Genomic DNA, 23,173 nt, shown 5'->3' on the forward strand with positions numbered 1-23,173 from the left:
TGTTACATGCTGCTACAGAAGGGACCAGGGGAGAGAGAAAAAAAAAAAAAAAAAGGAAAAAACCTCTGGCATTTAGCTGTATAGGAAGGCTATTTCACAAGCAAAGAGCTTAGGTGAAGAATACATCTTTATGCCATCCTTGGACAAGGTTTCCCTTGGAGGAGTCCTGCTGTGTTGTCCACCCTGCAGCATCTTTCTGCAGCTGCTGGTGCTGAGCCAAGCTGCAGGTGTGCTGGGAGAGACACAGTGGCTGGGCCAGAAGAGCAAGTGTTGCCCTGGGGGGCTGCCATGGGGTGTGGGTCATTCCTGGCTGATGTTTTACCCGCTTCTTCCAGGGACTGTGTGGCCCTCTGCTTCCTCAACAGTGGCACCAGCTTTGTGGCTGGCTTTGCCATCTTCTCCATCCTGGGCTTCATGGCAGAAGAGCAGGGTGTGCCCATYGCTGAGGTGGCCGAGTCAGGTGAGTGGAGACCCTGATGGGATGGGGCTGTGGGGGTGCTGCCACTTGAGGCCCCAGCGACAGGGGGATGCCTGCAGCTGCTTGTTCCCATCCTTTGCTCTCTGCCTCCTAAAAGCAGGGACAAACAAGTGCACACTTGTGAAATATTGAGTTGCACTGGCTGTGGTTTGAGGTTCAATAATAATAATAATAATAATAATAATAATAATAATAATAATAATAATAATAATAATAATAATAAAAATAGTAATATAAGGTGCCTCTAAGGGCAAGAGCTGGGGTTAGGCAGCTGGTCTCTCTTGTGGGGAGGGTGCTGTGGTGACTGCACCGTATTGTCCAGGCTTGTGCTATGCTCCCTGGGCTCAGAGGCTTCCCCTGGCTCCCAGTCCTTGCAACAGTGATGCAGCTAAAGATTACTGTGTCCCCATCCCTCCCTTCCTGCTTCTCCTTGGCTGTTCCAGGAGCCTGAGTTTCATGCACAGCACGGGTGTAATTGGAGTGAGAGGCTGCATGGCCACAAGCTGTGCCTTGGCTGGGTGGCTGCCTTGGGCAGGTCCAAAMCAGCTGTGCGGAGCTGCTGCCGTGCCATTGCCTGCTCTGAAAGCCCTTCTCCCTGCAGGGCCTGGCCTGGCATTCATCGCCTATCCTCGGGCTGTAGTCATGCTGCCCTTCTCCCCACTCTGGGCSTGCTTCTTCTTCCTGATGGTTGTGTTGCTGGGACTGGACAGCCAGGTAAAGCTGCAGGAGCAGGGTAAYTCCTTACCAGACAAAAGCCACCGTCTCTTCAGGACAGGCTTCAGTTTGGCTGAGGGGGAGCCAGTGGGGCTGGAAAGCTGTTCAGGATGGGCTGACATAGGTGGGATCTCTGCTTTTTGCAGTTTGTCTGTGTGGAGAGTCTTGTGACAGCTCTTGTGGACATGTACCCCACCATCTTCCGCAAGAAGAACCGCCGGGAGACCCTCATCCTGCTGGTCTCCATCCTCTCRTATCTGGTTGGGTTGGTGATGCTCACGGAGGTATTTTGGGCTCAGACCCACCTGCACGGTGCTTGATAGGACAGATTGGGACCTGGTGGGTTGTGGGATCTATACTGGGGCCGAGAGCTTGCTGCTGAGTCCCATCCTGCTGCCCTGTGCTGGCAGGAGGCTGCCCTGCCTTCCTCATGCCATTCGCATTTTCTCTTCCAGCCCTTACCCCTTGTGCCAGTCACAGTCCTGCCACTTCAGACTGATAGCTGGAGCTCTGGACAGCCTATGTTTTGGTTATAAATTTATCTATACACAAACCAAACCTTTACAGCTGTAGCCTGTTGCAGGGTAAGGGGAGTGCCTTTGTCCTCCTCTTTCCTCCTGAATGGGGCTACAGGAACACTTYGTATAAGGAAATTTATCAGGCCTGAGTAAACCCCTTATTTATTACACTGATGTCCTCTGTGTTACCCTTGTGATYAATTGCCTGGGAGCTAAACTGTTCTTGTTTAAAACCTTTAACTCGGCCTAGCAGTATGTGTGTGTGAATTGATGCTGCCAGGATACCCTTTGCCCTTTGTTTTCATTTGGGCATAACTTTTGAAAAAGCTATCCCCGATGCTGTACATGCAACCTGGTGCCTGGACATACCCACAGTCCTGTTTAGTAGGCAGGCCTGAAGACGTGAGCAGTGAAACAGCCAGGCTGCATGCAGTTATTTCCCTGTAAATTGGRAGTTGAAAGTAAATCAGATAGACTGTGGGTCTTAAGGAGGTTTCCATCCTCGCTTCCAGCTACAAGAGCTGCCTTGATTTTGTCTTCTAAAACAATCCCACAATCTCTGGCAGTCAGTTGCCCTCCCCTGTGCTGAAATGAAGGGTTGCAGAGACTCCTGAGAGCAGTGGTTTCATGTCTCCATCAGGCCTCGGGCACAAGGGACATGCCCTTTGCTGTTGGCTAAAACCCTGTCCCAGGGAGGGAGATGCCTGCAGCTCTGGGGAAGATACTGAGTTTGTTTCCTGCTCTGGCTTTAGCTCTTTGCCTGATTCCTCTCCTCTCTCTCTCACCTTGCTGCCCACTTGGCCCTTCCTAGGGTGGGATGTATGTCTTCCAGCTCTTTGATTACTATGCTGCCAGTGGCATGTGCCTGCTCTTTGTGGCCATCTTCGAGACTCTCTGCATTGCCTGGGTCTATGGTGAGTATTAACTGGGGGGGTTCCCAGCTCTGGCCTTTCAGGCTCTCATCTGGTTCRTCCTCAAAATGCTGGTCTGTAGCTCAACTTGGTAACTGCTTTGCAGCACAAGGCAGAATCTAAACCTTTGCTTTTGTGCTCCTGGGCTCATTCGGCAGAGACTTCCTCACAGAAACACCCTGGGGGTCTGCTTGGCAGACATCCCCTGCACATTGCTAAGTGCTTGTGGGGCCCTCCTTCCTTGGGGAATGGGAGCTGTCTGAAAAGTGTATAAAAGAACTCTGAGACTCTTAAGCATTTTTGAGAGCCCTCTTTTAGCCTTGATATTCATGAGGGATGGATAAAACCCAGGCTCAGCCTGTGAAATGCTGAGGGGCTGACTCTGCTGACCCACTGAGCTGTTCTGGGGAGAAAGGAAGTTAGTCCAGGACAAAGACTGAACCTGGCCACACTCCTGAGGAGCTCCCTGACAGGACTGTTGGCTATGCTGGGACTTGTTTTCTGGTGAGAACCCAAAGAGTGGTGAAGCAGGACTCTGGACAAGYAGACCCTGCTGCCCTCCTTCCCTGATGGCAGTGAGGGATCCTTTCTTTACCCTSTTGTGCAGGTGCTGAGCGTTTCTACGATAACATTGAAGATATGATTGGCTACCGGCCGTGGCCCATCATCAAATACTGCTGGCTTTTCATCACCCCTGCRGTTTGCATGGTGAGGGCACATGGGRGGAAGAGYTGTGGGGAGGAAGATGGGAAGAGCTGGGTGCCTCTGAGCTACAGAGACCTCCATATGTACAGAGGGATGTGCATWTGTGTAGGGGGTTTTGTGGCCTGTACTATGAGGGCCTTTTGTTATTTGTGCCTGTAGCTTTGGGGACCAGGTGTAGGGCTCCACAATGGAGAGGTGCTCAGCTGTGACAGAGGTGTTTGCTGGTGGGACAAGCTCCTTGATGCCATGACCAGTGTTGCCCGTGGAGGCTGTCCCAGCAACCCCTGTTCAACTGGTGTCTCCTCTGTTGCCCTGAGGTGCTCCTTGTTATTATGAGGCTTTGTGCAGATGTCTACTTGCCAGGAAGACCTCTCTTTGCTCACRGTATTGATTTTTTCCCCTTTTTTTTCTTGGTCTCTTTCACCTTGCCAGGCAACTTTCCTGTTTTCTTTGATCAAATACACCCCACTGACATACAACAAGAAATATGTGTACCCATGGTGGGGWGACACCCTGGGCTGGCTGCTGGCCCTCTCCTCCATGGTGTGCATCCCTCTCTGGATCATCTACAAACTCTCCACCATCAAAGGCTCCCTCAGAGAGGTGAGGTTGGTGCTCTGGGATCAGGGCATGGGCTGTGCTTCTGTGTTGAACTCCAGYCTTGCTGTGGAATCATCTGTGTGTKGCAGATTAATTAGCAAGGAGCCCAGAATAAATCAATTGAATGAGTTAATTGCTATAACAGACTTGGGTTTTTTTAAGTTCTGCTTTGCTGGAGGGCTGCTCCAAGCTGGCTGCTGTCTCTTGGTACCCTTGATTTATTTCTTCTGTCTCTTTGCAAGTACCACCAGGAAAAAAGGTCATTAAATGAAGASGTTCTCCATGCTGCCTTTAACTGGGGCTTGAGGGCTTGCTCTGAGAAAGCTCCAGATCCCCTGAGCATTATGGTCWGCTATGTTCACCAGTCTATGCTGAGGCCATAGGGTTGGAGTGGAGGTAATCACAGAGAATTTTGAGTTCTCATCACAATCTTAGTGCTCTTGGTCTGCCCTGCTCTCAGAGCTGCTGTGATCCATTACTGGTTGCCCTGGATTGCACTCCAGGGGCAGGGAGCTGGAAACCAGGCCTTGCTCCTGATGATCATCCCATCCCTGCCCCAGCTCATGGCTTCAGGGGGAGGTTTCACAAACAGTCCCAAACCCCCRGGATCCCTCTCATTCTCTGCCTCCTGCAAGTGTTCAAGAATGGCTTGTGACAGCAGTGGGCCCCTGACCCCTGTGTCCAGCACACAGGGAAGAGTGGGAGCCAGCTGCAGGGGCATGGCACAGGCCACCCAGCATRATGTGATTTGAGAATAAATGCACTTGTGCACTTGCCCCAGTTAAAGTCAATCCTTTGTGCACAGGCTTTTCCCTTGCAGTCTGTGCTAATGGAGGGGWTGACCTGAAGGTACCTGGTCACCAACCTTTCTTTGGACTGTTTTCTAGCCCAGACATGGAGCAAATAGAGGACAGAGCTTTCCTACTATGTGTTAGATATCTCACGTGCTCAGTGCTTGCCTTGGCACAAGTGGTTGGAAGATGAGTTTATCCCTTCAGTTTCTGAAGTGTGGACTGTCCTACCTTTGGACATCTCCAGCRTTTAGGGACCAGACCTGCAGCCAGGCCTGGCTGGCTGAATGAAACTCATGACTGGCMGGGGTGGGGCCCAGACCACCTTTTGTCCTTGCAGCAATGTTTAGTGCCTGTCTTTGCCTTCCAGAGGTTCCGCCAACTTACCTGCCCACTTGAGGACTTGCCTTCCAGGCCAGGCACAGGACAGCCCCTTCCCTCCACCAGAGCTGGCCTCCTGATGCTGACAGAGCTCGAATCTCACTGCTAGGACCAGTGTGGCTCTCCCTCCCTCCTCCCAGGATGGTTTCTGTACAGCCTTTGCCACCTGTTGGATAATGCAAGGATACWTCACTTGCCAAGAAGTAGAGGGATTTCTGGGCTGAGCTCCCTTCTCTGGAATATTTGAAGGACTGAGGAAGAGGCTGCCATGGAGATGGTCTGTGTGGAGTTAGCAATGCACCTTAATTCTCTCCCTGAAGAGAGTTCTGAAGTGGCACATCAAGCACCAGTGTTCCTGAWCATCCCCAGGTTTCTGGTGGGCAGAAAGCAAGGACTGACCATGGAATAAAGAGCATCAGAGTCTCCRAGCTGTGGCTCCAGTGTGGACTTCGAGAGCTTCTCCATTCATTCTATTAAATCTATGTTTTTCCTGACTAGGTCTGCTCTGTCTCAGTTTTGTCCCATGAGCAATTCCTTGCCAGCAGCATGTTAGATGAGATGTGTGTCAGCAGAGTTGTGCTGGGCATCCAGGTCTCGATCTCTGTTGCACTGACACAGTGATATGGGAAGGTGGCCAGARGAGAGGAAGCTTGGTTAGGGTAGGAAGGAAAACAGAGAACAGTGGTTCAGAGGCTCCTAAAAGTGGTGGGCCTGAGGTAGCCTGGAGAACATTGCAATGCCACTTTGTGCTGGAGCCATTGCCAGCTCATTGTCATCTGTCTGATGAATCAYTGCTCCTGGGGTCTGAGAGGAGCCTGTGGATTTGTGTTTTCTTCTTGCAAGTGAGGGATGATGAGAAGCTCTCCCTCACCTCTACAGGTATTTTTCGTATCGACCGCCTTGCTCTAGAGCCAGTCATTTCAGTTTTCCTGTGAATGGAAAAAGGGCTGAGTGGTGAAAATGGAATCTGTCTGTTATGTCGACAAACAGAGCCCCTCGTTTCCAGGCTGTTTGGATAAAAAAAAATAAAACTCAAAGAGCTTGTGTTTTAAGTGCTGTAGCCCCAGCATCTGAGGAGGGCAGCCAGAGGACACGTAACCCTGGGAAGCTGGATGGCTCCCAGGAAACCCTGAGGAAGCTGGAGCCCGGACAGAGCTGAGCCAGCAGCCRGAGGCGCTCAGCTCCCTGAAGCACACAAGGACACTGGTGGGCACCACACTAGGGTCAAGGCTTCTGCTGCCGCGGGCAGAGGAAGGCGGGCATTAAGGCAAATTAAAGCGAATTAGAGCAATCCGCGCCATTAGCCACAAGGTGGCCCCAGGTCCTCAGCCACCGCCTGCGCGCCGGATGGGGGCCCTGTGGGCAGGCGGGGGCAGCGACACCCGGCTGGGGGACAGYGACACCCGGCTGGGTGACAACGACACCCCGGGGTCACCCCAGCCCGGCCATCCTCCGCCCTCTTCCTTCCCGGCTGCCTGAGAAGGTTTCTGTGCAGACATTTTCCTTCCACAGGGTGCGGTGCCCTCAGAGCGGCGCTCCCCGGTGTGGTGCGGTTGAGGCCTCTAGGCAGTGATAARTTCCTGAGGTTGGTTTTCCTGGGATTAGTTTTACCTAGTTTAGTGTTCTTGGAGCCTGGCAACCTGAGATGGGAGGCAGGTCGATGATGTAAAGGAGTTATGGACTTTTGCATATGGCCAACGTGAAACTCCGAAAAGCACCAAGTGCTGAGGGCCTTTACTGCTGAGAGGCTTTGTGGTGGTGCAGATTTAACCTCCAGGAGGGAGCTGATCYGTGGCATTCTGGGGCTTCACTGGCTCTTTTCCAGAGAGGCTGTGGAAATTCATGTCATTGTCAGCCTGTTTTCRCTTTTCCCAGCCTGTTTTCCACAGGTGAGGTGGAGTGGGTTCCTTTCTCTGGGCTGCATGTGCAACCATGGGTTGCCCCTGTTGGGCCAGCACCCATTTCTAAGTCTCAGGTTTCTGCGTGTCTCTTTGCTTTTGGAGAACACTGGGAAGTTGGGAGCACAACTGGCTGCCAAGATTTTCATGGACAGCCTCGAAGCCTCAGATTCCCCTACTACCACTGTGCTTCATGGTGCTCATGCGTGAGCAAAGGGTAGGAAAGAACTGGGAAATCCAGKGAAAAGCCCCTTTTGGAAGAGACCCACAACGTGATGGACCCACACACATCATGGTGCACAAAGATGGAGTCAACGAACTGCCCTGCCACTTGGATATGGAAATGACTGGTAAAAATAACTTTTAGAAATTAGTTCAATACAGAGTTCAATACAGAAGTTTCAGCAGCAGATATTTTTATTAATATAATTTTAACCTTAAACAGAATTACATTTTCATTTTCCAGTAATATCTGTAAGAGGTTTGTCCCACTCGGAAGAGATTTTAACCGTAATAGAAAACAGTAATTGTCCCCAGCTATCTCTAAAATCTGGCTGATGTAAAAAGTCTGCTTGGCTGCATGTAAGCAAAATGTCAGTTTGCTGAAAGGCTTGTGACTGGCTTWGTTTCAAAATAGACTGATGTCCAGTGAATTGGGCATGTGGTTTATTGATCTGGTTATATATGAGCCAGAAAACCTCCCAAGCCTGTGTTCTTACATGACCCAATTGCTGTAAAGCTTTGGACGAGCTAGGTAGGTCAGATAAGCAAAGAGAACCAAAGGTTTTGCTGAATACTCTTAACTAAATGTCTTGTTTCTGACAAGACTTTAAGACAAAGTATTAGACTTGATGACAATTGGCTTGAAATATGAATCAAGTCTATTCTATCTTGCTCAYTGAGAAGGTTGATGAACTAAATCTTAAATTAATATTTGAAATTTCCAGACATGACTTTTTTTTTGCAGCACTTTTAAAGACCCCATGCTTAGAGGGAGTTTTTGGTGAAATCCAGAATATGGTGATTTCAGCATATGGTGATTGTTTATGATTTGGAATACGGTGGAAGGAATTTTCATTGTATCCAAGATCAGCCCAGTAATCCTTGCAGCCTGTGGAATTGGAATTTCTCCTCATGTGTTTCCTAGCTGGGGAAATGCTGGTATCCCTTTAAACAGGAGATATGTGGYTATTGGACATTTCCTACCTTCAGAATCCAAAACCTACAGCTTAGCCTGAGAAGTCAACCCATCACTTTCTGGGTTAATGGGCATGAGATTAAAGACTTACTTTTTCATGGGTTGCTCTGTTGCTGCTTTTTTGTTTTGTTTTGGTGAGTTTTTTGGTAATTTTTTTATTTGTTTGGTTTGGGATTTTTTTTGGTTTTTTTTTTTTTTTTTTTTGGTTTTGTTTCTTTTTTTCAAATGAGAAGTTCACCTGAAAATAAAGATGTCCCTGAGATTCTGCCCCAGGTTGTTGGTGCTTGGAAAGGATGACCTGTCCATCTGTCTGCCCATGAAAACCAGGCTCTGCTTTTCCCTTTTTTGTGTCAGTTGTGCCTGGGGAGAAATCTCAGCCCTCCTTGTCCATGGATGGAGATGCTTGCATAGGTCAAGGGAAAGACTTCAGATCTCAGGGACAGACCTATGGATGAGGATACATCTACTGTCATGGAGAGCATCCCAGACCCTGGGGTATTTGAACAGATGCTTGATAAGCCTTTCTCCTTTTGCCTTTAGTGATACATACAAGGCAGTTTTTTCCATGGTGGTTGCAGAATGATGTATTGTGAGTCGTGTTGCACATTTTGGTGACAAGGAAAGTGGATGTGTTGGATGGCATGGTGCATAACTGGAGAGAACACGGTAAGATGAACATGTTAACACGTGGGATACATAATCCTGTGAAGCAGAGATCCCCAAATAATCTTTTAAGTGTGTCCTACAAGCCAGTGCAAATGAGCATATCCCTCCCACAGAGCAGGGTGTTTGGCTGAGCCCTTGTGTGCTAACGTGGTTAGCAGCCTGCAGGAGGGGGATCTGCATGGCACAGATAAGGGAGCATGTGTGGGCGAGCACAAAGGCACATTTGGGAAGCTGTTACTTCCAAGAAGTTTCTAGTGGTTTTGTTACCCACTTCTCCACGTGACCTGCCAGAGTTGCAACACCTTGGGCAGTGGCAATAGGTGCCTCTCTGTGCCTGCGTTTGACCTTGTCCTTTGTGGCCTTGTGCCCTGTGTATTGGAGGTCACAAACATGTCCTGTAACACCAGGCTCAGCTGCCCTGAGGAAGCAGGGAGGSGAAGCAGGAGCAGACAGGCACAAGCCGTGTGTCCTCTCCCTGCCTTTGTTCTGTGGTGCTTTTGGTCTCTGATTGAGAGCGAGCATTGCTGTGAGGCTCTGAGAAGCTGTTAGACTACAGATGTCTCCCCAGCATTGCCATTTCTCCTTCCTGACCACCTTTGCTGATTCAGGGCTCCTAAGCCGTTTCCCCTTGCCTCATTCTCTCCCRTACCAGGGATGCTGCCTATGCTTCYRAAGATAAAGGYTCCTGGCAGCCTCCTCCTCCCTGGGAGCCCAGTGGTGCTGTGGCTGCTGGAGCCCGTCAGGGTTCTGGGGGGCCTCATTAGCTCTTGTTGCTTTGGTTATGTTCACTTGTGATTAGTTACAGTGAAACTGTTGTCAGAAGTCACAGGCTTACTCAAGCAGAAATTAGCCATAAACATAAAAAATAAATTATACTAATGCCTAGGGGAAAATCCCTGCAAACATAATGTTCAGTCAGCAAGGCATGTTCTCAGCCTAAGAAGCAGCAGTGTTATGCCCRTGGGGGAAATCAGCATTTCTCCCGTTTTGTTAACAAAAGTGTTAAAAGGTCTAAGGGATTAGTCTGCTAAAATGAGGGCAGAGGTGGCTTCTCCCACAGGTGGCTCAGTGAGGGCGATGGTCAGGGCTGCAGGCTCCACTATGTCTGACAACTGTCCCAGTGACTGTCTCTGCAGCCTCTAATGTTTGTAAAGCACATTTTGGATTCACCCATAGGGTGACATGCTGACAGACCTCTCCCAGAAGCTGGGCTAGAGGCAGATTTGACTTGTTTTGTCTTGAAGCCTTGTRTCTCACTGGCTCGGGGGCCCAGGAYTTGCTGCTGCCAGGGAGCATGGCCCTGGTGTGGGCTGAGGTTGGCAGCCTGCTGCTCTGGGCTGGCTCTTCAGCAGGCATGTCAGAGCTGGCTGAAAGGGAGGAAAGGGTGGGGACATGCAGATGGTGGGAAAAGCAAGCATGTGTTCTCAGAAAATAAATGGTTAAAGGAGAGACAAGAGGGTACTGCCAGCTGGCAGGCAGCAAGCAGGRTGGGGAGGAGGACACCTTTGAGGAGGTGTAGGACAGATCTGAAGTTGAGGTTAGCCATCCCTCAGGGCAAAGGCTGGTGAAGGAGGCTGTCTTGGTGTCCAGATGCCCTGGGCCTGGCAGGTTGAGGGAATCTAATCCTTTCAAACAGAGCTTTCCTCTTCTGCTCGTGGGAGGGGATAGAAACTCATTCAGCTGGCCCTGCGCTGCCAGCTGCAAAGGGAGTGGGTACCTCTGTGTGGTCGGACAGCAGTGCTTTCCCATTTGTTCTGTGCACCCTTGAGTGCAACRATGGGGTTTCCTTGTGTCTTGGTTTTCCTGCTTGCAATATCAGATGCTGCYATCCCTTCCATTGTAAAGTATCTCAGGATGCATCCTGGGACGGCTGTGGATATCTGAGTGCTGCTGGTGTGTGAGCTGCTCACAACAAGGGGTCCCAGGCTTAAGAGAGGTTCATGCTGCCTGGGGAGGGCAGTGTTTTGAACATTTCCAGGATTAATTGCAAACAGTGTTTCCCTTTTGAGGATGAGTKCTTAAGAGCACCCTCACCCACACTAATGGAGGGGGAGCCTGTGTCATGGGGTGACCTGCAGTCAGATTGTCACCTCCTTTAGCATGTCCTACCTAMACAGCTTCTCAGCCCAGAATACCTSCTTGGCTGTCAGACTCTGACAGCGAAGGTGGCAGTTAGTGGTCAGGGAGTGCATCATCCCTTTCCTTGCCCTGTCCTAGGATGRACTGAATATAGTCTGTACCCCACTAACTGAGCTGCTCAGGTGATTTTTGGTTTTCAGTCTGGGTCATCAGGCTACTGAAATTCCTCACATGGAAGCTGCTGTGGTGAGATAAATGTGCCCATGMCTGTAGCAGGATTAAAAACCCGGTGAATTGTTACCTGGTGGGAAACTCTAAAGCCTGAGTGTAAATTTTGGTGCCTTCTGGGCTGGAAAACAGAAATAGCAGCCTTTTTTTTTTACCTCCTGGAAAATGATTTTCACACATTGCTGKATAAAGTTTTCATTTAGGTTGACTTTCTTGTTTTACCTTAATGTCACAGGTCATTTCCCATCTACAGCTTTGCAAAAACCCCACGATGTTCCTGTAAGACACTTCAGTATGGATAAATCAAGTTTTTAGGTCAGCTCTGCTTACCTAGGCTTATCTCAATCCCCTTTTCATATCTGGATAACCTCTATTGCACCTTTTCCTCAGTTGTGCTGGGTCATGCCAGGCCTCTCAGATGGGGCAGGCAGTGGCACTGTCCCCTGTGAGCAGGGACAGAGACAATGCAGAGCCAGCACATGCTCTTCATCTTGCAGTCTTTCAGGACTGTGGAGACRGCCCCTAAAAGGCAAAAGACAGAGCCTGTCCCCTCTGATGCTGTTGCCAGATCTGGAAAGGGAACAATCAGCCTGTATTTCTTTGTGTATGGGATGAACCCACTCAACAAGCCTAGAGCTTTGAAAATGGCATGCTTAGAAAGTTTAATCCTAAAAACAGGGTACTGCACACTGTCCCGGGCTGCCTGTAAAGAGGTAAAGAGGTCTCACCTTCTTTAGCTGTCACCCCAGCCCTCATGGCCCCTTGGCCCCCTTTGTCGCCCTTGCTCACCCCMAGCCTCTCTGCCCCTCTTTGTACTGCCCAGAAGCACGGGCTCAGACTGGCTGCCCCCARTGTCAGCTGATGTAGTAAATAACATCCCCACAGTAAAGGGAGTTGTTTTCCCCTACTGCCTCCAGCACTGGCCTCAGTGGTTTATCCTGAGGATCCCACCTGCCCAGGGCTGATTCCCCTAYGCATCTCTCCAGCATCATTTGTCCTCAGGGCAATCCACCATGCTCTAGTGGGGTTTGATTCAATGGTTTCTAGCACCCGTGGAGGATTTTCTACAGACAACATTACAAACGACCTCTATAGAGTGCAGGCCAGTAAACGTGCTTCTTCCCCACACTGTGGCATTGAGGACTTTTGTCAGGTCCTGTGTTTCCCACTGAGAGGCTGAGAAATACTCCTCTGGTGAGTCCAGACATAGCTGAGCATTTATTGGATATGTCCCACTTTCCCTTTTAACGTGCTGCTCTGGTTTGACCACATGGGTGCATGAAAAGGTTGATAGGAATTTGGCAGGCACATTAACAAAGCAAAAGAAAAAACAGTGATAGCATTGAATGCAACCATTATAAGAAAAAGAAAATTTGAGCTGAAGTATCTTGAGAAAAATGGTGTAACTGGAATGCATGCTACTGGTGTTGGTCATGAGATGCTCTGGAAAAGTGCTTCAAGGCTGAGATGGATACAAAGAAAACTGCCAGGGCAAAGGCACAGAGGAATTGTTCACTTCTAGTGAGCACCTAAGCACTGTAAAGACTCCTGCAGTGCCTCTCCTTGCAGACAGAGCTCTGTCCCAGGAGCTGTGTTTGTACTCTTCAGCATATGGCACAGGCACGGGAGGGGGCTGTGTGACCGCAGAGTCCATGTTCCCCCTTCACCCACCCTCTGCCTTTTGCTCCACCTGCTTGATGATGTTGGTGAGTCTTGAGCTTGGCCACAGAAGAAGGTTTAATATAGTGCTCCCTGGAGATTTGTTCTGCAGGATGACATTGAGAAATTCCACTATCTCACTAAAGCAGTGGAGCCCTAGAACAGTGAGAACATGTGGCAGCAAGCCTGGGCCATGCTGTGGGCTCTGCAAGGGGAGAGTCCCTGCGTTGCTGAGGTCAGGAGGACATGGAGTTACTCCCTGACTGCTGTRGTTGATATTTACAAATTCTGGGCCTTTACCCTGCCTGCCTGTGGCTGCTTTCTCATCTCGCTTTCTTGTCAGGGCCACAGTTCAAGGTCTGGAAAGGTGCATGTTGTAAGGGAATAGGGGAGAAAGCTCTTCTGCTGTGATGCACCTCCCTTCCCTACGTCCCACCACCCACACATGAGCTGGGTGATAATTTGGTGCGGGGTGCTGGTGGAAGGGGTGGGACAGGAGGAGGAGAGAAGGTAATCTCTGCCTTAACTCTTGCTGTATCTCTTTGGCACTCAGTGGATTCCCTGCCTGGACTCCAGTGGGACAGGACAGGACAGGATAGGACGGGAGGGGTTTGCCTGGGGGAGACCTGCGCTGGGTTCAGGTGAGTTGGGATTTGCTTGTTGAGCAGATCTGGTTGGATGTGTGTGTCACCTGGGAGTGCCGGTGACTCCGGTCCCCCTGCAGCCAGCCGCTGCATGCCAGCTGCTTGCTGTGCTCTGGAGAGCAGGCCAGCAAATCTGCAAGAGGAAAAGCTTCTCAACGTTAAGCAAAGGGAAAACAAGATGGAAAAATAAGGAGCAAATAATCAGTTTGGATCTACTCAGGAAAGAGGTTTTTCTTTCAGTGGTTCCTTTGGAAAAGGAAGGGACAGGCTTAGATTCTGCTCGGAGGCTGTCAGGAAGCTGAARGATGGGTAATTGGTACTGAAGGTTGTGGCAGCAGAGAGAAAGAGAGAGAGTGATAGAGAGAGAAGTACTCAGACAGCAGAAAGATTGAGAAGAGAGATGAGAGTGAGCGGGACAGGGATGAAGGGCAGAGGTGAGTGGTTGATAATTGGTACAGGAGGTGCTAGCAGTGGAGTAGGCTGTAGGCATTTCATCTACTGCCAGCATGAGTTCTCTCCCCCTGTGCTGCCCTGCACAGACTTAGTTTTAAAAGATGTGTCTGGAAGTGCTCCTCTTGTTCTTGCCCATGAGACTTCATCAAATTTGCTCCTCTAGGGGTGAGGCAGGGAGACAGCGTGGTTTCTGCATGTGCTAAACTCTTGGGATCTGTGGGCACATTTGTGAACAAATGCAGGCAGAACATGAGGGTTTCATAACACCTGATTTGTGTCTTCTTAAATCAACAGTGCTTTTAAAGTAATCACTACTAATCAGGGCTTTCATCTCATGCCACTGGAAATGCCATTGCCCTAGTTTTTCCTCTTTGACAGCTGCTGATATGAGAGGCTGAACCTTGGACCTGACCTTTGCAGCTCTGCAACAGCCCAACTTTAATGGACTCATGGTTGCAGATGTGGTCCTTGCAGAGGGCAGGCTAAAGAGTGCCTTGTCTCTACATGACCATGCTCCTGGGCAGGGTATAGGAAAGTTTTGGTGCCCCAGGCTAGACAGCAGGTACCAGGCCCCWTGGAGGGTGCAGGTGGGATGCAGATGGAATGTGGCATTATATCAGGAATTCCTGAAAAACATGGCATTGCTGGAGTCAGGATCAGCATGTGCCTCAACACATGTACTGATTTCACCTGATGTGACTGAWCAGCAGCTGGAGATGGCTGAGCCTGCCCAGGGTCTGACACAGCRTGCTGGACTCCTTGTGCGGGGCTGAACAGGGAGTGCAGAGTGCAGACAAGCATGGCAGGGAGCCCCTGCAGCCCTGCTCTGCTGCTCTGTGCTGGCCACACACGTGTCTGTGCTGAGGGACCGTGCCCTGCCTCTCCTGCTCTTGGCTCCCCTCCTCCTCCATGCTGGGAAGCATAGGGCAATGCGTCATGCCTCAACCTTGCCTGCCTTGTGGAAGTCTTGCTTGAGAGCTCTTCCCCTGTGCTGTTTCTCATCACTGACAGCAAGTGACCCCAGGCTGTGCTTTTGGGAGGTCAGGCAGGGTGTGCCTACATGGAGGAGTTTCGATACAAGTGCCTAAAACAAAGTGATGCCAAATTCCCTGAGTTGCTCTCCCACCTCTGAACCACTGTAGTAGTAGTGCTGGCTCCTTTGCTTTCCTGCTTCAATAGTTTTGCTTCCCACTTTTCCTCCAGGTCTCAGCCTCCAGCCTCAGGTTACTCTGGGATGGCAGCAGGCAGCCAGGCTGGGAGCTAGCAGCCTCCATCTCTTCATCTCACCTGCCCAGGGCAGCTGGCTGGTGTCTTGCTGAGTGAAATTGCTGCCCCAGAGAGCTGGCAGCCCTGTAGGCACCTTGTCCAATCCTGCAGCCTCTGTCCTGTCCCTGTGGAGCACCTCTGGGATGCACCACAGGTCACTGCCCCACTGTGCAGGGGCCTGTTTGCAGAGTGGGTGCTGGAGCAGCGTGGCTTTCACCCTCTGTGCCATTCACYTGCCCTGCTCTTCCAGCCAGTGACAGGAGCTCTGCTGGCTGCGTGCTTCAGCTGCACACAGGGACCTCTGAGCAAACCTGATGCCTCTCCAGGACTTCGGCCAGACACCTCCAGTCACCGGGTAGGTGGCTCTAGGGACTCCATTGGGGCCTGGCTGGATCATCACTGGTGCTCTGTAAGAAGGATGGATCCCACTGTGGCTGGGCCTCCTGCTGTGCTGCACTGGATACTACCTGAATTCAGGCTGAGTGGCGATCTTTAGAGTATCTGGTTTGATGCAAAAGCTGGTTTCTAGTCATATTTAGACACCATTTATAGACTTCATCAGTCAGTCTTGGTTTTTTTTTTCTAGTCTAGAGAAAGAAACTASCTCTTTGTAGCCCAGAGCAGGGGTGGTGAGCTATGGACACCAAAAGAGCCTGATCTGGTCATGGGAACAACAGCCTACATTGCTTTTAGCAAGAGATTTGTCACTGGTCTCAGGAAAGCCCAGCCACTGTTAGGGGCACTGGAGGCTCTCCTGYTCAGCAGCGGAAGAGAGGGCAGGAGGCAGAAGACAAGGCAGGAGGCATTTGACACCACCCTGCACTGGGGCTGTGTGCTCTGAAGGGTGAAGCTCTATAATCCTTCCATCTTTTATCTCAGATGTTCGTGTCATTAGTAAACTCACAGCTGCTTCTTATCTTGCTCTTTTTGGTGTCAGTAAGTAGCAAACTCTTTGACTGCAAAAACATTACTTTTATTTCACATTGGAGAAAACAGGTAGGATCTGATTCTTGTACAGCCTCCTGTGCCTCATGAACCTTGCTGAACACATGCTTTGAGAATTGTCTCCAGCCCACAGAACCTRGAAGTTAATTAGAAAGTGTAAAGAAGCCAACTAACTTTCAATTGYTTGAAATGAAAGCCATTTTACTTTCTTCTGTTGTCTTGGAGTTGGTAATTTTTTTTGCTTTCTACATCTTTCCTTGTCTTTCTCTGTTATGCAACTGGAGTGAGCCATTCTGCAGCAGCATTCCTGTTTGGAAGCAACCGTCCCTGTTCATGTAGATTGGCTGGRAAGCACTTGCTTCTACTGCTAGTATTTTCCTGTCCGTCTTGCAAAGATGACCTATGCCAGTAGCAGCCCCCACACACTAATTTAACCGGGTTGGTGTCTTAAGCTGTACCTTGGCACTGCTGTTCCTCKCTGAGCCCTGGTTTTCTGCCTCTGCTCCCACAGCCGCCCCCGCCTCCTGCCATCAAAATGCAGTGCAGGATTTCAGCTGYCGACTAACTGCTAGCTCTGATTGTGAAACCAGAGAATTTTCTGTGTCCTCCTGCTCCTCCTTCTGTAACAAAGCCCAGTCTTCTTGCTTCCTGATTCCTCCYTCCCCATCTTAAATTGCAGTTTATGTGCTTGGTTGCTGCTTGTTTCAAAATGATACCAAGAAATATAAATGCAGTGCAGCTGTCAGCATTGTCACCTGTGATTCTGCATTCTGCAGTTCAGGCAGCACCTATGAGTGTCCAAAGGAGCTCTAACACTCTGCTTCCTCTCATAAGTGTTATCAGGTGCTTTTTAGAGGCATTTCTGACTGCTGTCCTCTCTGTTTCACTGTTCCCTCTGGAGATTTCCTCCTCTCATTTGCATTGTGATAAAATAGCAGAAGAGGTCAAATGGAGGATGTTAACTTCCCAGAAGTAGGAGCTCCTGTCTGAGAGCAATCAGAAACAGGCAGTAAGTTTGCAAACTTTGGTGCAGGAACAGCAGAAAAATGCAGGCAAGCAGTGAGGGACACAGTCTTGACTCCAAACCCATGTTTTAAGGAAAGGGGCATCCAAAGGGAGAGGAAAATGTTTGCCTGTCAGGGAGGATGTAACACAGTAGGTGGCTGTGACTGCTGTGGGAGAACCAAATTGTTCCTAGCTGGAAACAACAAGTTATTTGAGTCCCCATCTGGCCTGAGAACATATAGAACAGGGGCRCAGTAGGATTAAATCAGGAAAAGAGCCAGGAGGTGTATGAATAGGCTTTCTCATAGAAACAGCAGGCAAAGCAGAGAGGGAAGAAGTGGGGATGTGTAATGTTGCATGGCTTTGTCTGGGAAAGGAGAAGTTGTAGTTCATGCCATGAAGGGCCAAAACTTTAGGTGCACCAGTTTAATCCACCATCTGYTCCCAGCTGAAAAGATTTGATTTCATAGCCAGGGTGCTTTTCCCCTTTTTAAAATAGGAAAATGAAGGTAGAAGTGTTGTGTCTCCCCTGCTGTTCTGCGTTTGTCCCAGCCACGTTCCTCATTGCAGCATCCCAGCTCCTATCCTTCACRTTAGCCTATTCTGGAGTCAGAGGACAGATGCAGAGTAAACGTCCTGATCCAGAGGTGGAGGCTGGTAACAGGGTTGAGGCTGTGGGGTGGCACTCATACATTCCCTTCTGAGAGGAGGTATTTCTCYAATTGTGATCTTCCTCTGCACTCACATGTGAAACAGGTCTAACAAAAATGAAATGAAACACAAATATTAGTGGAAATAGGCTGGCTCTTGTATCCACCTCACATTAAAAGAACAAAAACTAAGAATTAGCTACTCTTCTCCTGACAGGTTCCTGTGAAATCCTCAGTAAACCCAGACTTAAGCATCATTGTACTTGATAATGTGCCCTGGACTGAAGCAAATTGGAATGTGCCAAGGACTGTGACAGATCAAACACGTTTCATTAAGTACGTKTTACTTTTTCTCTCACATTTGACAGTGCGTGGAGCTCTGCTCCTCTCAGGGATGAGGAGGCTGTGCTGCAGCATCGGAATAAACTGATTAGCCAGTTGGCAGGCCTTGCTGCAGGCAGGCAGTGGGGARAAGGGCCTTGCCTGGGCTGCAGAAGCTGAGAAATGGCTGGCAGGAGGACCTGATGATTCCACCTCCTGATCTAACCCAGCAGGAGGGCTGAGTGAAGGGGGCAAAGCTGGGACTGGAAGCACCTCTGTGCTGGTGATTTGCTGGTGAGCTGCAGAGCTGAGCATTTAGGGTGTGTCCCTTGATTCCTGGGTTCTGCCACCTTCTTCAAATGTGGGGTTAGAGGTTTGTAGAAGCCTCTTAGAGGGCTGTTTCACCTCTACACTCAGGTGTAGATCCACAGATGTTGTAGCCCTTGGTGGTTTGGGTCAATGCAAGCCATACCAGGTGCTTTCTAGCATACAGGCCATAAAGGGCAAGGGCTGGAGACAAAATGGATATTGCTTCCTCTGTGACCTCATGCATTTGCATTTGACACTGAAACTGGTTGTGGCCACTGCAGTATTGCCCATGTGTAATCTCTTACTGGAAAGAGTTCTAAAAACCTCTCGAATTTAACTAGGATTTTTCTGCCATGTTTTTAAAGAGGAAGGTATATTAGCCTGGGGGATGGTCTTCACTGGCCCCTGACTGCTCTCTTCTATGGCTTATGCTCCTCTGCTCTTGCTGCAAGCCCCTCTTACACTGGCTGATGTCTTGAATGAGACTCAGTCCTCCATTTGGAGTCCATGGAAATCTGCTGCTRATAGCAAAGCAAATGGAATGAGCCCTTCAGGAAAGCAGATGGGGGAACAAAACCTGTTGTTGCCTRGGGCATTTAGAGAGCAATTGGTGTATTACACTGTGAGATCTGATTTCCTTTCTTCACTTGAATAACAGGGAAGAAACATGCCTGTGTCAAAGAATTACTTGTTTTGCTGTGAACATTCATTAGAAGTCATCTTTTCATACACAAGCATTTTTCTTTGCCCCAGGGCCTGATATATCCAGAGGGTTAGTATTTAGGAAATAATTTCATTTACAGAAGTAAATGAGACACTTTGGTAATGATGCTGCCTTGTGTGGATAAGTGCAAGCATGGCCTACCAGCTCCTGCTTCTGCTTCCTCCTTGCCTCCTTGAAAACTACACCAAAAAAAGTGCCAGAGTGTTCCTTGGCTGCTGGGGCAGTTAGACGTTAGGATCTACACATATTTCCAATTGGGTTCCCTAGTAGTCCCTATTCATCATGAGGTGGCTCATACCCTGATGTGGATATGAGGGACGTGACTGTAGAGAGACCAGGCATAACAAGGATGGGGGGAATAGTTTGCCATCCTGGTCCTGGTGCACTGTCCTGGTGCGAAGGGTTGATAGAAGATTTGGTGGTCCTGTAAGACAAGAATGACAGGGTGATGAGGTTCTGCTCACAACTGAGCTGCTGACTGGAAGAGGTCCTTGGCCTGAGCTGTCTCCAGAGGCAACCTTGGTCTTTTCCTGAAAGAGAGCAAATTTAAATAGTACAGAGCAGATCCAGGGGCAGTGGAAATGTTAAGTGTTGTGGGTGATGCAGACTGCTGTCTCTGTTGCTCCCTGAAGATGGGGATGTTCCTTTAGGTGGCACAGAAGGAATGAGAGATGTGCTATTAAAAAAACTTATCGAACCACCAGCAAAACAAATTTGCAAGTTGCTGCAAAGGAACAAAGCCCTGATTTCTTTGCAGTCTCAGCTGGTGGGAATGGAAGCAGAGATGCTGCTGCTTTGGAGACTTGTGTCCAGTGTAGCTGCCTAATCTCAACAAAGGAATGTATATCCCTGGATAAAAAAAATCACTCCTAGAAAGGTCAACTTCTGCTCAGTAATGCCACCAGTTAGATGTACCTTGATTTAGGACTTCCTTGGCATAGTTTACCAGCTCCCRTCATCTGTTTTAGGTCTGTGCTTTCTATGTGGACTTACATATGCTTCYCTATCTCAAGTAACTCATTAGAATGCAATTTTGAGGAAAATTTTTTTAGCTGAGTCTAAGGGAGCTTTCTCTCTTCACCATTCAGTTTCGTCTCATAATCACGTCTCTAATAATACAGAAATGTCAAAGAGAAGATTCAGTTTAGTCTGCATTAATTTTGAGTGGATTTAAATTTGCTAGCCAATAAAAAGACTTTGTGAAAGATAGAAAATTGTGTCTTGTAGCAAGCAGCTACTAACTTTGCTTAATTAAGAAAATGCTGAATGTGATTCAGGATTTGGTACAGACTGGAAAATATCTTTATGTGCCTCCCTAGAGGCCGAGCCATGTTCAGTGTGCCTCTTCTGACAGTGACTTCGCTCTGTGTTTCCRTGGCTGGGCTTCTCCCCCTAACATTTTCACTGCAGTACTTGACSTTGTCTAATCTCAGTAGTCCCTTGTCCAGACCTGAAACACCTCCCAGGTATGAGCTCCTTTTGCTCATCCTGGGGCCTTTGTTTCCTTGCCTTGTATTCTTTGCAAGGCGGAGGATTGGTGCTGGTGCCTCTTTGTTAGTGAGGAGAGCCTAGGCCATAAAAGTGTGTGTGTGTTTTGCTGAGGTGGCAGGATGTGTGTTAGTGAAACATGGTGTCCTGGGGGTCAAAGGAAACGTTCCTAGCAATATCTCAAAATAGGGTAGGTTGTCTATTCTTGTTTAGACTGTTTATCCTGTTAATATTTCTATCCTGACATCTGAAACCACTCCAGATGAATGTATTGTATGAAGTACACAGGAGGAAAAACTCTGTCTGCCTCCATTCCCTGCTTCAGCTCCACCTCCTTTTCTCTTCCTCTGAACTGCTATTTCCAAAGTCCCAGGCAACTTTCCAGCAATGATGGAGTTGCAGAGCATTTAGCTGGGGGCAAATGGAGGAGCATTAAGCTGGTGGTTTGGGAAGGATGAGGAAGGGGCCTGTGGGGAGGGAAGGATGAATTCAGAGGTGAGTCCAGTGAAGAAGTAGTGTACGTGGGTTCATCTCTCCTGACCAGCAACCTTTCCTCTGTCCCTTCAGCACAGACATAACTTGGGGAAGATACTTCGTGCTGTCACTAAATAAGCCATTTTCCACGTGGTAAGGGAACCTCATGATGATACAACAAATCTATTGTGGTGTCTGTCCCCTCACTCCTCTTCCCAAAAGTGTGTCCTGCAGCAGCTCTCCACATCCCATGCTCTCCTTCTCTTCTATCCCACAGAGCCATGACAAGARTCATATCCAAGGAAGGAGAACCCAATGGGGTCACCACATGTCCTGAGGAGATAAAAGTGGAGGAAATGGAAGAAAGAGGCCAGTGGCGGAACAAAATGGAGTTTGTGCTGTCTGTGGCTGGGGAGATCATTGGCCTGGGTAACGTGTGGAGGTTCCCATACCTCTGCTACAAGAACGGTGGTGGTGAGTTCACAGCACATGTGAATTGTTCTAGATCTGTAGGTATGACAAGGGACATGTGCATGCCTGAACCCATTTCTCCTATGCCKCGTGTGCCCTAAGGCACTCCCTTATTTTCTCCTTCAACAAGTTAGTTCCTGCCAAAACCAGGAGGAATAAGAACTCAGGGGTGAATCCAGCTCCTCAGTGGGTACTCTTTCTTAAAACAGCAATCTCAAATTTGGACTCTTAAAAAATGGAACTCTAGTAAGAATCTAAGGCTCTTGGGCATCTCAAGAAATTATTGGTCTTTGGAAAATATCGTGAGTGGTCAGAAAATCAGCATCAACCTCTTCATACATATTTCACTTTTCCTACTCCTGGTGTCAATTTTATCTCTTTCAGGCCCTTTTTACAGAAGAGGAAAGGCTTAGATGATGCTGGTATCCTTGCYAAGGCCTAATATCCTCTAGAGGAAGATTTCAGCCTCTTCCCCAGGAGCTATTCTCACAGTGATCAAACCACTTTTAGGGAAATCCATCCCCATGAAAGGCTCATTTACCTTCCCTTTTTTTTTCTTTGCATGGCTCTCCTTTTCTCTTACTGTAACATTGCAATAAGATCATTACATGGTTAAAAGTTAAAATTTCTGGTAACAATAAAATGAAATGTAAGGGAATAATTGACTGTCACCAACTTTTCTTGGTGAATCAAAATCTAACTTTGTAAAAGAAAAGGAGGAATAACAAATTACATGTCAAATACAGCAGTAACTTCTCTTTTGTTCTTGTTCTCTAGAGACACCTTGAAATTATGCTCTGGGACTTGCTTTCCCCCACTCCCCAAGCTTCCTTTCTCTGCAGACCATGCCCCAAAGGCCTTTCTTTTCCAAGGTGACATGAGCCTTCACCAACAGATGAGTGGTTCTCCTGTAATTTTTCCCAGRGCTTCCAAATTCCTGTCCTCTGTGGTGTTGCTGCAGTTTATCCAAGTTAAACAAGAGACAATCAARTATCTCCTCAAAACCAAAGAGGAATTGGATAAAACATGGTTCAAGGAAATGGAATTGAGTTTTTCTTGAACCTGGGATGTTTTTTAGCAAATTCTTTAGTCTCCTTTGCAGTATTTTAATGGCAGGCACTGGAGGCACCAAAAGCAAGTCAGAGGGGCCCGGGTTAGGAAACACCGGAGGTGCATTTGATTGAACAGCCCATTCTGCAGTGATGTTTTGAGAGAGCAGTCATGGGTTTTGCATGGAAAATTTCTCCCTGAGCTCAGATGATATCTTTGTGTAGTTTATGCCTGTGGTACCCGGTTCAGCAGTCCTTGCAATTTGTATGCTAATTAGCGCAAGTGAAAAGGCTACTTTTGTTCACTTTAAATATCTATCGAATAACATTTTTCTTTTTAATTAAACTACTCYGGAATATCTAAGGCTCTGATTCAGAGGGCAACGAGGCTAGGCTTRGGAAAGATTAGGGTGGGAGAGTCCTTCCCTCAGAGCTCACACATTGCCTTTACAGAAAGTGTCCTTCTGCTGTGGAAGGTCCTTTTCTCCCTCCAGGGTTCAAGGGAACCTGAAAGCTGACAAACTCACACAGAACAAGTCAATGCCTTT

The 23,173-nt window shown here is 48.6% G+C and overlaps 2 protein-coding genes across 5 annotated transcripts in view; both read left to right on the forward strand.

Moving 5' to 3' along the window:
- Positions 1–5,580, forward strand: part of SLC6A13 (solute carrier family 6 member 13) — a 30,246-nt gene extending 24,666 nt beyond the window's left edge. The window contains exons 10-16 of the mRNA XM_057390084.1: positions 336–460; positions 1,080–1,192; positions 1,339–1,476; positions 2,522–2,624; positions 3,229–3,329; positions 3,759–3,929; positions 5,088–5,580. Coding sequence (XP_057246067.1) covers positions 336–460; positions 1,080–1,192; positions 1,339–1,476; positions 2,522–2,624; positions 3,229–3,329; positions 3,759–3,929; positions 5,088–5,207 — 871 coding nt within the window. The 3' untranslated portion in view covers positions 5,208–5,580. The remainder of the gene's footprint in view (positions 1–335; positions 461–1,079; positions 1,193–1,338; positions 1,477–2,521; positions 2,625–3,228; positions 3,330–3,758; positions 3,930–5,087) is intronic.
- A 7,682-nt stretch (positions 5,581–13,262) lies between these two features.
- SLC6A12 (solute carrier family 6 member 12) overlaps positions 13,263–23,173 on the forward strand; it is a 38,636-nt gene continuing 28,725 nt past the window's right edge. The window contains exons 1-3 of one of the 4 annotated variants that reach the window (XM_057390087.1): positions 13,263–13,467; positions 18,007–18,125; positions 21,383–21,579. In XM_057390087.1, coding sequence (XP_057246070.1) covers positions 21,387–21,579 — 193 coding nt within the window. In that variant the 5' untranslated portion in view covers positions 13,263–13,467; positions 18,007–18,125; positions 21,383–21,386. Of the gene's footprint in view, positions 13,468–15,413; positions 15,545–18,006; positions 18,126–21,208; positions 21,259–21,382; positions 21,580–23,173 lie in introns of those variants that run through there. The other 3 variants (XM_057390086.1, XM_057390085.1, XM_057390088.1) reach the window with 3 other exon arrangements.

The sequence above is a fragment of the Malurus melanocephalus genome, unplaced genomic scaffold (genome assembly GCF_030028575.1).
Source record: "Malurus melanocephalus ecotype Western Australia unplaced genomic scaffold, MMel_1.1 scaffold_22, whole genome shotgun sequence".
Taxonomy (NCBI): Eukaryota; Metazoa; Chordata; class Aves; order Passeriformes; family Maluridae; genus Malurus; species Malurus melanocephalus.